Source organism: Bos mutus, chromosome X, assembly GCF_027580195.1.
Source record: "Bos mutus isolate GX-2022 chromosome X, NWIPB_WYAK_1.1, whole genome shotgun sequence".
NCBI lineage: Eukaryota > Metazoa > Chordata > Mammalia > Artiodactyla > Bovidae > Bos > Bos mutus.
The window spans coordinates 128,416,036-128,429,233 of record NC_091646.1 but is presented as its reverse complement, the minus strand read 5'-3'; the positions used below and the strand labels follow the sequence as shown (position 1 = coordinate 128,429,233).

The following is a 13,198-nucleotide window of genomic DNA, read 5'->3' as shown; positions in this document are numbered from 1 at the left end:
TCACTTGTATAGCATTCTTCTAAGTCGCCATATCAGAGAAGGCAATGGCACCCCACTCCAGTACTCTTGCCTGAAAAACCCCATGGACGGAGGAGGAGCCTGGTAGGCTGCAGTCCATGGGGTCGCTAAGAGTCGGACACGACTGAGCGACTTCACTTTCGCTTTTCACTTTCACGCATTGGAGAAGGAAATGGCACCCCACTCCAGTGTTCTTGCCTGGAAAATCCCAGGGACGGAGGAGCCTGGTAGGCTGCAGTCCATGGGGTCGCTAAGAGTTGGACACGACTGAGTGACTTCACTTTCATTTTTCACTTTCATGCATTGGAGAAGGAAATGGCAACCCACTCCAGTGTTCTTGCTTGGAGAATCCCAGTGACGGGGGAGCCTGGTGGGCTGCCGTCTATGGTGTCGCACAGAGTTGAACACAACTGAAGCGACTTAGCAGCAGTAGCAAGTAGCCATATTTCATTGATATAATCAATAAAGCAAAAGCTTATTAATTAAACTAATTCAATTTCTATAGGCATTTCAGCATTGATTACACACCTCATGAATTTTCTCTGTTTAATTCAAATCAGTCTGACATATCTGATTCTCTTAAATGCTTTTTTAAGCACTGTATGGAGCACAATACACACATAATATTAAACTTACTGAAAATTGGATTGGTTCACTTAGGCTAATCAGGTCAAAAGTGCTAATAAATTTAATAGTGTTTCTCTACTGTCTGACATATTCTTTTTCCCCTTTGTGTGCTGTGCTTAGTCTCTTAGTCGTGTCCAACTCTTTTCGACCCCATGGACTGTGGCCCACCAGGCTCCTCTGTCCATGGGATTCTCCAGGCAAGAATACTGGAGTGGGTTGCCATGCCCTCCTCCAGGGGATCTTCCCGACCCAGGAATCAAACCCAGGTCTCCCGCATTGCAGGCAGATTCTTTACCAACTGAGCTACCAGGGAGGCTTTTCCCTCTTTCTCATTTTTAAAATAATATTTATGTTCATTTATGTATTTGGCTGTGCCAGGGGTTAATTGGAACATGTGAACTCTTGGTTGCAACAGGTAGGGCCTATTTCCCTGACCAGGGATCAAACCCCAGACCCCTTGCATTGGGAGCACCGAGTGTCAGCCACTGGATCACCTGGGAAATCCCCTCTCTTCCTCCTTTTTAAGGCTGTCTTTGGTTTCATCCATTTTACCTACTGTATATATGTCCAGTGTTCCAGTGGTCCTACACACCATAAAGATGAGGCATATTCTCTAGCTGCCCACAGGTGAAGGATTTGGTTCACCAACCAGTATTTATTCCTGATCTAGCTCGTGAAGATTGTCTGCACCTTCCCAGATGATTTTTCCCAGGTTGATTACTCAACAAGAGAGGTCCTGCTTTTACAGTGCTCTGCCGTCCTTGACACAAGTGAAGCGTCCCAATCGCTGCTTCCGACGGTTGGTCAGTTTTATTTCCTGGTAACCCTGGCTTTTCTCCCAAGCTGTCACTTGGTCTGGACACCTCAGCTTCTTCTCATAATACAGTTCATTATAAGCTTCCTTTAGTACCACGTGCATTCATCACACAGGCCAGAGTCACCTTCTCTGCCGTTGTTGATCCTGAGGGCGCCTTAGTCACGTCCAGTCCCACGAGAGAGTCTAGGTCATTGCAGCTCTTGGAAATTCCTACCGCTCTTGTCCATCTGCCATTTAGTCCTGGGTATTGAGTTCTCTCTGCCCTCTGATGCAGGTCCGTCTAGTCAACAAAGGGCCATTTGGTCAAAGCTATGGTTTTTCCAGTAGTCATGTATGGATGTGAGAGTTGGACCATAAGAAAAGCTCTGAGTGTCAAAGAATGGATGCTTTTGAACTGTGGTGTTGGAGAAGACTCTTGAGAGTCCCTTGGCCTGCAAGAGCTCCAACCAGTCCATCCTAAAGGAGATCAGTCCTGGGTGTTCATTGGAAAGACTAATGCTGAAGCTGAAGCTGAAACTCCAATACTTTGGCCACCTGATGCAAAGAGCTGACTAATTGGAAGAGACCCTGATGCTGGGAAAGATTGAAGGTGGGAGGAGAAGGGGGCAGCAGAGGATGAGCTGGTTGGATGGCCTCACCGACTCGATGGACATGAGTTTGAGTAAGCTCTGGGAGTTGGTGATGGACAGGGAGGCCTGGAGTGCTGCAGTCCATGGGGTCACAAAGGGTCGGACACGACTGAGCAACTGAACTGAACTGATTGACTTCTGTGACTGCTGACCATTATGATGATGCGATTGTTGTTCTCCGTGTTTGGTTCTGTCGACTAGTACATGCTTGTGATTATCCCTCACGCATACAAAACTGAACACATGTCCCGCACTGTTTTAACTCAAAGTACTGCCAGTTCTGTCCCCAGGAGTCTGTTCATATTTTTGGACGGTGGCTAGAAAAATAAAATTATGAAGTTGCGTTTTGATTGCCATCTGCCTAGCTCTAGAAATAGTAGCTGAATACCCTCACAGAAGACCACCAGCCGTGACGGGAGAATCAGATTGCTCCATTGGAAATAAAAACAAGTGCTGTACGAGCCATAAATACAGATAGACAGATGGAAAGTTTAGCATAGAGCAAAAATGCACCTCACCTACTACCTTCGCTCCCATTATCTTGTGCTTCCCGAACAGTCTACGAGTCTGTAGAAGGTTGTTTATGGCAGAACAGGCATGAAAAAACAGGAAGAGACAAACTTGTATTTATGGCTTGGGAAAATGTAGAAAACTGAATACAGAATGATACCAAGCAGAGGTAATGGCAGGGTACTGAATTACTGCATGTAGATAATTCACATGGTTGGATGGCATCACCAACTCAATGGACACGAGTTTCAGCAAACTCCGGGAGATAGTGAAGAGCAGGGAAGCCTGGTGTGCTGCAGTCCCTGGGGTCACAAAGAATTGGACACGACCAAGGGACTGAACAATTACCGTTAGTTGCGTACTGGTAATGCCTTTTGATTGTGATGGCATTTTCATAAATGTGGTATCTTCATACTCCTGGTGAATCTGCTAATGTAAAGCTTGGTCCACATTTTGCACACTTCCTGTTTCCTTTTACCTTTTCTAACACCAGATAATCTGTGACAATGTTCGCAACAATATTATATTTCTGAAACTTTGCAGAGAAAAAGTCGAGTATTTTTACATTCCCCTTTTGCATGCAAAATCACTTCCAAACTGTTACTATGTGGGCTGAAGTATTTCCCTGTCAAGGTTATTTGGAAGATAAGAGGAGTTTCTGAGCCTCTCAACACATGACATGTGACTTTCAGGTGAGTTTAGTTCCTCACTTAGTGAGGGAGTTCCTTCACTCGAGCCAGAAGACTTATTAAGAATAAAACAAAACATACAGCAAAACCTCTGAAACTATCGAGCCACAAATTTTGCAGTGGGTGGCTGCCTTCTACAACATGGATTCTGAGTGTTTCAGAACCTTCACATCTCTGGCAGTAAAGCTTACTTGAAAATGTGTGTGGTATTTTCATTGCAAATGGTATAGACACATAGTAAAAAATGTGTATGTACATTTAAAAACACAAGAAAAATTATTCAAGTCATCCCCCATATCCATATATTAAGAATAGTCATTACTATCTGTTTGGCATATGATTATTTCTTTGAGAGTAAAAATATAGATGCAAAAAGTACATCATTTTTTTTTTAAGTACAAAGAGAGATTTGGTTCATACTTTCTATGAGAATATTCCCCATTCAGTAGCAAATGAAAGAAATAATTCTTTAAGTCTTTTTTTTAATTGAAGATAGTTAATTTACAATGTTGCATTAATTTCTCTTGTACAGGAAAATGATTCACTTATACATCTATATATTTTCCATATTATTTCCCACTATACTTTACCAAAGGATATTGATTATAGTTCTCTGTGTTGTACAGTTGGACCTTCTTAGTTATCTGTTCTATAGATAATAGTTCACATATGCTAACTCCAAATTCCCAATTCATCCATCCCCTCCCCACTCCCCCCAGCAACCACCAGCCTGTTCCCCATGAGTCTGTTTCCATATCATTGATAAGTTCATTTGGGTCATATTGTAGATTCCACATATAAGTGATAATCATGTGACATCTTTCTCTTTCTGACTTACTGCATTTAGTATGATAATCTCCAGGTCCATCCATGTGGATACAAAGGGCATGGTTTCATTCTTTTTCTTGGCTCAGTAGTATTCCATTGTGATATACATACCGCATCTTCTTCATCCGTTCATTTGCTGGTGGACATTGAGGTTATTTCCGCGTCTTGGCTATTGGAAATAGTGCTGATGTGAACCTTGGGGGGCATGGATCTTTTTCACATTATGGTTTTCTCTGGGTCTGTGCCCACGAGTGGGACTGCAAGATCATAAAGTAGTTCTGGTTTTAGTTTTTTTCCTGAGAAACTGTTATCCTGTTTTCCAAAGTGACTGCACCAACTTACATTCCACCAACACTGTAGGAGGGTTCCCTTTTCTCTACACTCTTTCCAGCATTTGTTATTTGTAGATTTTTTTTTTTTTTTTTTATGATAGCCATTCTGCCTGGTGTGAGGTACTACAACTGGTACCTTACTGTAGATTTGATGATTTGCATTTCTTTAATAAATAGCGGTATTGAGCACCTTTTCATATGCCTATTGGCCATCAGTTTGTCTCCTTTGAACAAATGTCTATTTCAGTCTTCTAATGGGTCCGTGGGTAAAGACTCTGCCTGCAGTGCGGAAGACCTGGGTTTGATCCCTGGGTCAGGAAGATCCCCTGGAGGAGAGCATGACAACATACTACAATATTCTTGCCTGGAGAATCCCCATGGACCGAGGAGCCTGGTGGGCTGCAGTCCATGGGGTCACAAAGAGTAAGACACGACCGAGTAAGCACACAGCACAACCATTTTTCAATTGGGTTGTTTTGTTGTTGTTGCTAAAGAAATAATTCTCTTGAATTAGTGCCTTTAACTTGCCCTTGTTGAAGAACATGCTCACTCATCGGGTCATTTCCTACTCATAGTCCCTTAGATTCTCTTTGCATCCATCTTTGAACACTGCAAGTATTTCCGTAGGAGAAATCACCTCAGGAAGGATTGCTGGCCCAAAGGGAATGCACAGTTGAAACTCTGAAGGGTTCTAGGCAAACTCCCCTGCAGAGAAGGCTGTACTAAGACACACTCTCTTAAGAGCTTCTGAGAACATTTTTCTCCCCACTTTTATCCACAATGGACAGTATCAATCTTTTCAAATTTTGGTGATCTAGAAGGCAAAAATAAATGAGAACCATACCTTGTCTTGATGGGAGAACATATTAATCTTCAAGTGAGTTTGTTTTATCATATTAAAGATGCACATTGTCCACATTCAGAAACTTATAAGCCAGGGCTTCCCCACCTCCGGGGTCTAATGCCTGATGATCTGAGATAGAGCTGATGTGAAAAACCTCTGCTCCAGGGTTTAAAAGGGGTGGGTATTGGGGGAAAGACTTGCACTGCCTCTTTGTTTTCCCTGCTTTCACATCTGAGAGAGTTTTCTCCAAGATGACCTCCAGGTAGGCATTTGGTGTGGCCCGGGTTCAGATTGTCCTTCCTTTTCTCTCTCTTAGAAACTCACCCTGCCTGCAAAGAGAGGCTGACTCCTAGCTCCTCCTCGGCTGCATCCAGGCACGTGAGGGCCACCCCCTTCTGCTTCACTTTGTTCTGTGAAAGACGTCACGAGGACTGGTGAGTTTTCACGTGTCCAGCTTCAGGACTGCTGAGTTTTCACGTGTCCAGCTTCAGCAGCTGTGTTTGTAACGTCCCCTGCTGGCTCCACTTTTCCCAGAGGTGGACTCTAAAGTTTAAATGGGGTCGGGGTGCTGGGGGGCGGGGGTGGGAAGATTCTTCCAGGCTAAGTCATCTTCAGATGCACAAGACATCCTGCAATTCAGACTTTATGCGGATCTCCTGTCTGCGCTTTAGCATGTATCTCTTGTTCTCTTAATGACTGTCACCCCTGATCCTGAAAATGTTTGAGTCAGAAATTGTGCTTGTACATGATTAATCTCATTTGTAAGATTTCACAGTATTGAATTTCTTTGTACTCCAAAGGTAGCCAACTGGAGGAAAGTTTCTTATTGGGCTGGCCAAAAAGTTCATTTCTATTTTTCCCATACCATCTTATGGAAAAATGCCAAACAAAGTTCCTGTCCCACCCAATATATTGATTCAGATTGTGTAGATATGACCAAAAATTATAAGCATGATGTGATATTTGAATTAATATTGCAAATTTTAGATATATTGGTATTAATAAAGGGACTTCCCAGGTGGCGCTACTGGTAAAGAGCCTGCCTGCTGATGCAGGAGACATTAAGAGACCCAGGATCAATCCCTGGGTTGGGAAGATCCCCTGGAGAAGGACATGGCAACCCACTCCAGTACTCTTGCCTGGAGCATCCCATGGACAGAGGAGCCTGGCGGGCTATAGTCCACGCGGTCACAAAGAGTGGACACAGCTGAAGTGGCTAAGCACACAAAAGCACTATTAATAAAATGGAGATCACAAAGAAAACTTTTTACACGACGAAGGGCATTTGCCAGTTTCCCAAAATTCACCTTAAAATATGAAGACAAACTTTTGATAAAGACGTTAAATTTCTGTGTAAACCAATGTTTCTCGTGCAGCTAGCTTAGCTCACTGTTAAGTCTGCTATGCATTCTACGTAATTCTAAACCATTTCTATCATTCAGGGAAAGCCATGTATGTGTGTCATATTTGCACAAATAGTAGGCTCTGTCAATGTGTTTTTCACTATGAATGCGTGTGATACAAATAATCAGCCTAACAATTTAGTATTTGTTCAGGGTTCTTCTAAAATTTACTCACAGAAAGCTGTGGACAGAATTAGAAAGCAGTTCAGTTCAGTTCAGTTCATTTCAGTCGCTCAGTCGTGTCTGACTCTTTGCGACCCTATGAATCGCAGCATGCCAGGCCTCCCCGTCCATCACCAACTCCCGGAGTTCACCCAGACTCACGTCCATCGAGTCAGTGATGCCATCCAGCTATCTCATCCTCTGTCGTCCCCTTCTCCTCCTGCCCCCAATCCCTCCCAGCATCAGAGTCTTTTCCAATGAGTCAACTCTTCGCATGAGGTGGCCAAAGTATTGGAGTTTCAGCTTTAGCATCATTCCTTCCAAAGAAATCCCAGGGCTGATCTCCTTCAGAATGGACTGGTTGGATCTCCTTGCAGTCCAAGGGACTCTCAAGAGTCTTCTCCAACACCACAGTTCAAAAGCATCAATTCTTCAGTGCTCAGCCTTCTTCACAGTCCAACTCTCACATCCATACATGACCACAGGAAAAACCATAGTCTTGACTAGACGAACCTTTGTTGGCAAAGTAATGTCTCTGCTTTTGAGTATGCTATCTAGGTTGGTCATAACTTTCCTTCCAAGGAGTAAGTGTCTTTTAATTTCATGGCTGCAGTCACCATCTGCAGAGCCATGTCCAAAAAGAGGATAAATCCAGCTTCTCTGCTAATTTAAATCTTACTTGAAGTGTAGGTAGGAGCTGAAGAGGTGTGTTTGTGCTAAGTCACTTAAGTCGGGTCCGACTCTTTGCAACCCCATGGACTGTAGCCCCACCAGTCTCCTCTGTCTGTGGGATTCTCCAGGCAAGGATACTAGAGTGGTTTGCCATGGTCTCCTTCAGGGGATCTTCCCCACCCTAGGATTGAACCTGCGTCTCTTATGTCTCCTGCATTAGCAGATGGGTTCCTTACCACGAGTGCCACCTGGGAAGAAATGCAACAAAGATGTTCATCAAACATGCCATTATTCATTTATTCTCTACACGTTGATTCCATGCCAGGGTTTATCATCCACTCACTGAACAATGAACATATATAGTGAATGGATTCGGTATACAGTCAGTGTGTCATGAATGGATGATAAACATGGAAACGTGCGGAATACTTTTGGGATGCACAGGGGAAGACGTCTGGGATGATTCCAAATTTTCCATTAAAATAAAAGAAGCCAGCTCACTGCCTTCAGGGCACGTTAATGACGTCAGCATAGAAGCAAGGTGAATTCTCTCACGGATGACCATTTTTCCATCTCTTGCTCTTGATATCCGCTTCAGGACTGTCCTCCCCTGTAGCTGCAGGTTGATGCTTAGAAGTTTCATCCTTTATTTTAAACGAGGGGCATCCTTTTCCTTTCTTTCCCCTTGAGCCAGCTGTTCCTGGTCTGACCTTAAGACTTGCAGTTGTTACTCTTTGTCTGCTGGCTCCCACTACTGTAAAATCTGTGAAGGTTTAAAATAGACCAACAAACAAGTGCATTTCTTTTTTTTTTTTCTTCTTCTTCTTCTAAGAATGAAGTATATCTTTATTTTCCCTACTGGAGTATAATTGGTTGACAATGCTGTGTTGGTTTCTGCCATACAACAGCATCCATCAGCTCTAAGTAGACATAGATCCACTCCCTGTTAAGCCTCCCTCTCCTCCCCAGTCCCACCCCTCTGGGTCATCACAGAGCCCCGAGCTGAGCTCCCTGTGCTATCCGGCAGCTGCCCACTAGCTGTCTGCTTTACACCTGGTGTTGTGTATATCAGTGCTATTCTCTCAGTCCAGCCCACCCTCTTGTTCCGCACTGTGTCCACATTCTCTACGTCTGCATCTCTATTCCGGCCCTGCAAACAGGTGCATCAGTACCTCATTTCTCGATTCCGTACATATGTGTGAACATACAAGTGTTTCTCTTTCGGACTTCAGTTCAGTTCAGTCACTCAGTCGTGTCTGACTTTTTGTGACCCCATGGACCCCAGCACGCCAGGCTTCCCTGTCCGTCACCAACTCCCGGAGTTTACCCAAACTCATGTCCATCAAGTTGGTGATGCCATCCAACCATCTCATCCTCTGTTGTCCCCTTCTCCTCCCGCCCTCAATCTTTCCCAGCATCAGGGTCTCTTCCAATGAGTCAGTTCTTTGCATCATGTGCCCAAAGGATTGGAGTTTCAGCTTCACCGTCAGTCCTTCCAGTGAACACTCAGGACTGATCTCCTTTAGGATGGACTGGTTGGATTTCCTTGCAGTCCAAGGGACTCTCAAGAGTCCTCTCTGACACCACAGTTCAAAAGCATCCATTCTTCGGCACTCAGCTTTGTTTATAGTCCAACTCTCACATCCATACATGACTACTGGAAAAACCATAGCCTTGACTAGACAGACCTTTGTTGGCAAAGTAATGTCTCTGCTTTTTAATATGCTGTCTAGGTTGGTCATAAGTATTCTTCCAAGGAGTAAGGGTCTTTTAATTTCATGGCTACATTCACCATCTGCAGTGATTTTGGCCCCCCCCACCAAAATAAAGTCTGCCACTGTTTCCACTGTTTCCCCACCTTTCTGACTTACTTCCCTGCATAGCTAGGCTCTCGGTTCTTCCCCTTCCGTTCAGCTGGCATTTTTTAAATGAGTATTTCTATTTATTCATTGGCTGTGCAGTGTCTCAGTTGCAGCAAGTGAGATCTTTGATCTCCATTGTGACTCGTGGGATCTAGATCCCTGACAGGGACTGACCCTGGGCAGCCCCCTGCATTGGGAGGATGGAGTCTTAGCTGCTGGAGCACCAGGGACGTCCCAGTGCAAAGCTTTCTCCTCCTCAGCCTGCAATTCCAGTTTGTCTGAGAGCCTTACTTCTGCCCATGCTAACTAAGAGCTGACACACACACGCTCGGTTCCCGTCTTTGCATCTGATCATTTTCCCTCCTGATGGAGGAAGACAGCTGTGAGACCGCGATTTGCTTCCTCTGAGCCTCTGACTCCTTTCTCCAGGTCTGCTCTATTATAAAAGCTCTTCTCTATGGAGGCTTCTCTTTTCTCCCTGATACCCCTTGGGAATTTTTTGAGCAGCCGGTTTGCTTGGCTCTTAATGAGGTTAATGCCTAATGAACCCTGGTAAGAGTGACACAGAACTGTGATGACAGTTTCATACATCGAGGAATCTGTATGTGCTAGAAGGGTTTTCAAAATAAAAAAGAAGAGTTTCAACATAAGGATGGTTCAGTCCATGCATCATATTCACTGTGTCCTAGGGTGTGTCCTGAGCTGGCCTGTCTGGCCTGAGGTCTGTCTGGCCTGAGTCCCTGGGCATAAAGTGACATCACTGGTTCCTGAACACGGCAGAGAGGGCACCACTGTTATACTGGGTTGGCCACAAAGTTTGGGTTTTTCTGTAAGATGTTATGGAAACACTTGGAACGAACTTTTTTGCCAACGCAATATTTCAGGATGATAAATCTGAAATCACAGAGCGGGAGTGAGGAAAACCTTAAGGAAATAATTGTATTAGTTCAGTTCGGTTCAGTTGCTCATTCGTGTCCAACTCTTTGCGACCCCAAGGACTGCAGCACGCCAGACCTCCCTGTCCATCACCAACTCTGGGAGCTTGCTCAAGCTCACGTCCATCAAGTCGGTGATGCCATCCAACCATCTCATCCTCTGTCGTCCCCTCCTCCTCCCGTGCTCAATCTTTCCCAGCATCAGGGTCTTTTCCAGTGAGTCAGGTCTTTGCATCAGGTGTCCAAAGGGTTGGAGTTTCAGCTTCAGCATCAGTCCTTCCAATGAACACCCAGGACTGATCTCCTTTAGGATGGACTGGTGGGATCTCCTTGCAGGCCAAGGGGCTCTCAGGAGTCTTCTCCAACACACAGTTCAAAAGCATCAATTCTAAAGCAAACAATTGTACAGATGACTATAGTTCTGTGACAGGATTTGAAGGTCTGAATTAAAGTAATGAGGAGAACACATATACACTTAATGCCCTTTTAAGGTCTTCTTAAGAGCATCACAGAGTGGTAGTGGCCCTCTGAATCTATCAGCAGAGGAATCGACAAAGATGATGGTGAGGGGATGAAAATGGAATATTACTCGGTCATAAAAAATGAAATTAAGGCATCTGCAGCAACATGGACAGACCCAGAGATGATAATACCAAGTGAGGTAGGTCAGCCCTCCCTCCCACAGAACCAAATGGTGTGTGATGTCACTTACACGTGGAATTTTAAAAAATGGTGCAAGTGAGCTTTCTTACAAAACAAACTCAGAGCTAGGAAACAGACTTTTGATTACCAAAGAGGAAAGAGGGAGGGAAGGATAAATTAGAGGATTTGGGGATTAACAAATACACACTACACCTGAAGCTAACACAGCATTGTCAGTCAAGCACGTGCGTGTCTGTATGCACTCAGTCATGTCCGGCTCTCTGTGGCCCCATGGACTGTAGCCCACCAGGCTCCTCTGTCCATGGGATTCTCCAGCCAAGAATACTGGAGTGGGTTGCCGTTTCCTCCTCCAGGGGATCTTCGGAACCATGGATAGAACCCACGTCTCCTGCATTGGCAGGCAGATTCTTTTTCACAGAGGTACATTGGAAGAGCCAAATCAGGTGTACTCCAATATAAAAAAAATGTTTTAAGTGCAAAGAAAAGAACCTATGGAATTGCCAGACCAGTCATTCTGGGGAGAAGCCAAACCTCAGGTGAGTCATGGAGTTTTCAAGCTGCCTTGGTTCAGTGACGATGGGCTTAACCACACATTTGGGATCAGGTTTGAGGGTGGAGGGCAGGGCTCCCCGAGGTCTAGAGTCTCATAAGAGACTCTCTATCTCTATGGTGGAGTCTAAGGTAAAGAAGGCTTCCCAAGTGGCTCAGTGGTAAAGAACCCACCTGCAACGCAGGAGACCCCAGTTCTATTCCTGGGATGGGAAGACCCCCTGGAGAAGGGATAGGGTATCCACTCCAGTATTCCTGGGCTTCCCTTGTGACTTAGTTGGTAAAGAATCTGCCTGCAATGCAGGAAACCTGGGTTCCATCCCTGGGTTGAGAAGATCCCCTGGAGAAGGGAATGGCTACCCACTTCAGTATTCTGGCCTGGAGAATCCCATGGACTGTGTAGTCCGTGGGGTTGCAAAAGAGTCAGACATGACTGAGTGACTTTCACTTTCACAGTATCTGATATGTTTCTTGCATATAATGGCTAGTTGGGTTTTCAGCCCAATTAGAGAATAGGGTTGGCAAAAGTGAAAGGATTTCTATTATTTTTAAAATTCTCCCATCCATAAAATTCCATTTAATACAAAGTTGAATAATCTGCTTAGATTTAAGCTTGTTGTTAACGAAATCACATCATCTTTGATCCACTCAAATTGTGATCAGATTTATTTTTATCTCTCTCCATTTATTCAAGGAGTATTTATCAAAGCTGATAAGCTCTGAGTAGGATTAGCAACTTGAAGAAGATCCCTGTTCTCAGGAGAAGGTAGGAAGGTTTCAGATGATAAAAGGAGAGAAAAGGAAAACAATTCTCCCTAAGAGCAGAAAGAAACAATGTCCATCAATAAAGGAATGGATAAAGAAGATATGGTACATGTATCAAGTGGAGTATTACTCCCCCTGGAGGAGGAAATGGCAACCCATTCCAGTATTCTTGCCTGGAGAATCCCACAGAGGAGCCCGGTGAACTACAGTCCACGGGGTCACAGAGGGTCGGACACAACTGAGCGACTGATGCATAAAAAATGAATGCTATGGTGCCAGCTGCATTCACACAGATGTACCTGAAGGTGATCAAACCCACTATATACTCCAAAATACTCCAAAATAAAATTAAAATTCAGGTAATTAGTCGTAGGCCCTTGGGTGTTCATCGTGGCCCTTTCCGCTGGGATCCACATCCCAGCAACACGACTTTCCCCAGCCTCTGGTTTCCCAGATAACCAGGTGGAGCATTGGGAAATGCTGCCTCTTGTGGCCACTTCCTGTAACAACAAGTTAAAACCAGGCCTGGACACTTCATGTTCAAAAGGCCCGCAGCGCTGTAAAAGACACCTGCCCTCAAGGAATGTCCTGGGGAAGAGCACCGAGAAAGAATCCCAAGTAGGGCCCATTTTCAAGCATGCCAGGTGGTGCCTGCACTGAAGAATCTGCTTGCCAGTACAGGAGTCACAGGTTTGATCCTTGGGTTGGGAAGATCCCCTGGAGGAGGATAGGCAACCCACTCCAGGATTCTTGCCTGGAGAATTCCAAGGACAGAGGAGTCTGGAGAACTACAGTCCATGGGGTAGCAAGGAGTCGGACATGACTGAGCACACACGTGCATGCATGCAAACTTAATTTGCGGTACATATCAAGAGACATACGGCTTCCTTGAG

General features: G+C 44.7%; 1 protein-coding gene across 2 annotated transcripts in view; it reads left to right on the top strand.

The window, feature by feature from the left end:
* The window catches only part of PNPLA4 (patatin like phospholipase domain containing 4), a 116,803-nt gene that overhangs the window by 97,001 nt on the left and 6,604 nt on the right, over nucleotides 1–13,198 (top strand). Inside the window, exon 7 of one of the 2 annotated variants that reach the window (XR_011463179.1) lies at nucleotides 5,611–5,728. Coding sequence is in view for 1 of the 2 variants with exons in the window: in XM_070365587.1 (XP_070221688.1) it covers nucleotides 5,611–5,640 (30 nt within the window). In the remaining variant the exon portion in view is untranslated. Of the gene's footprint in view, nucleotides 1–5,610; nucleotides 5,797–13,198 lie in introns of those variants that run through there. The other variant, XM_070365587.1, reaches the window with a different exon arrangement.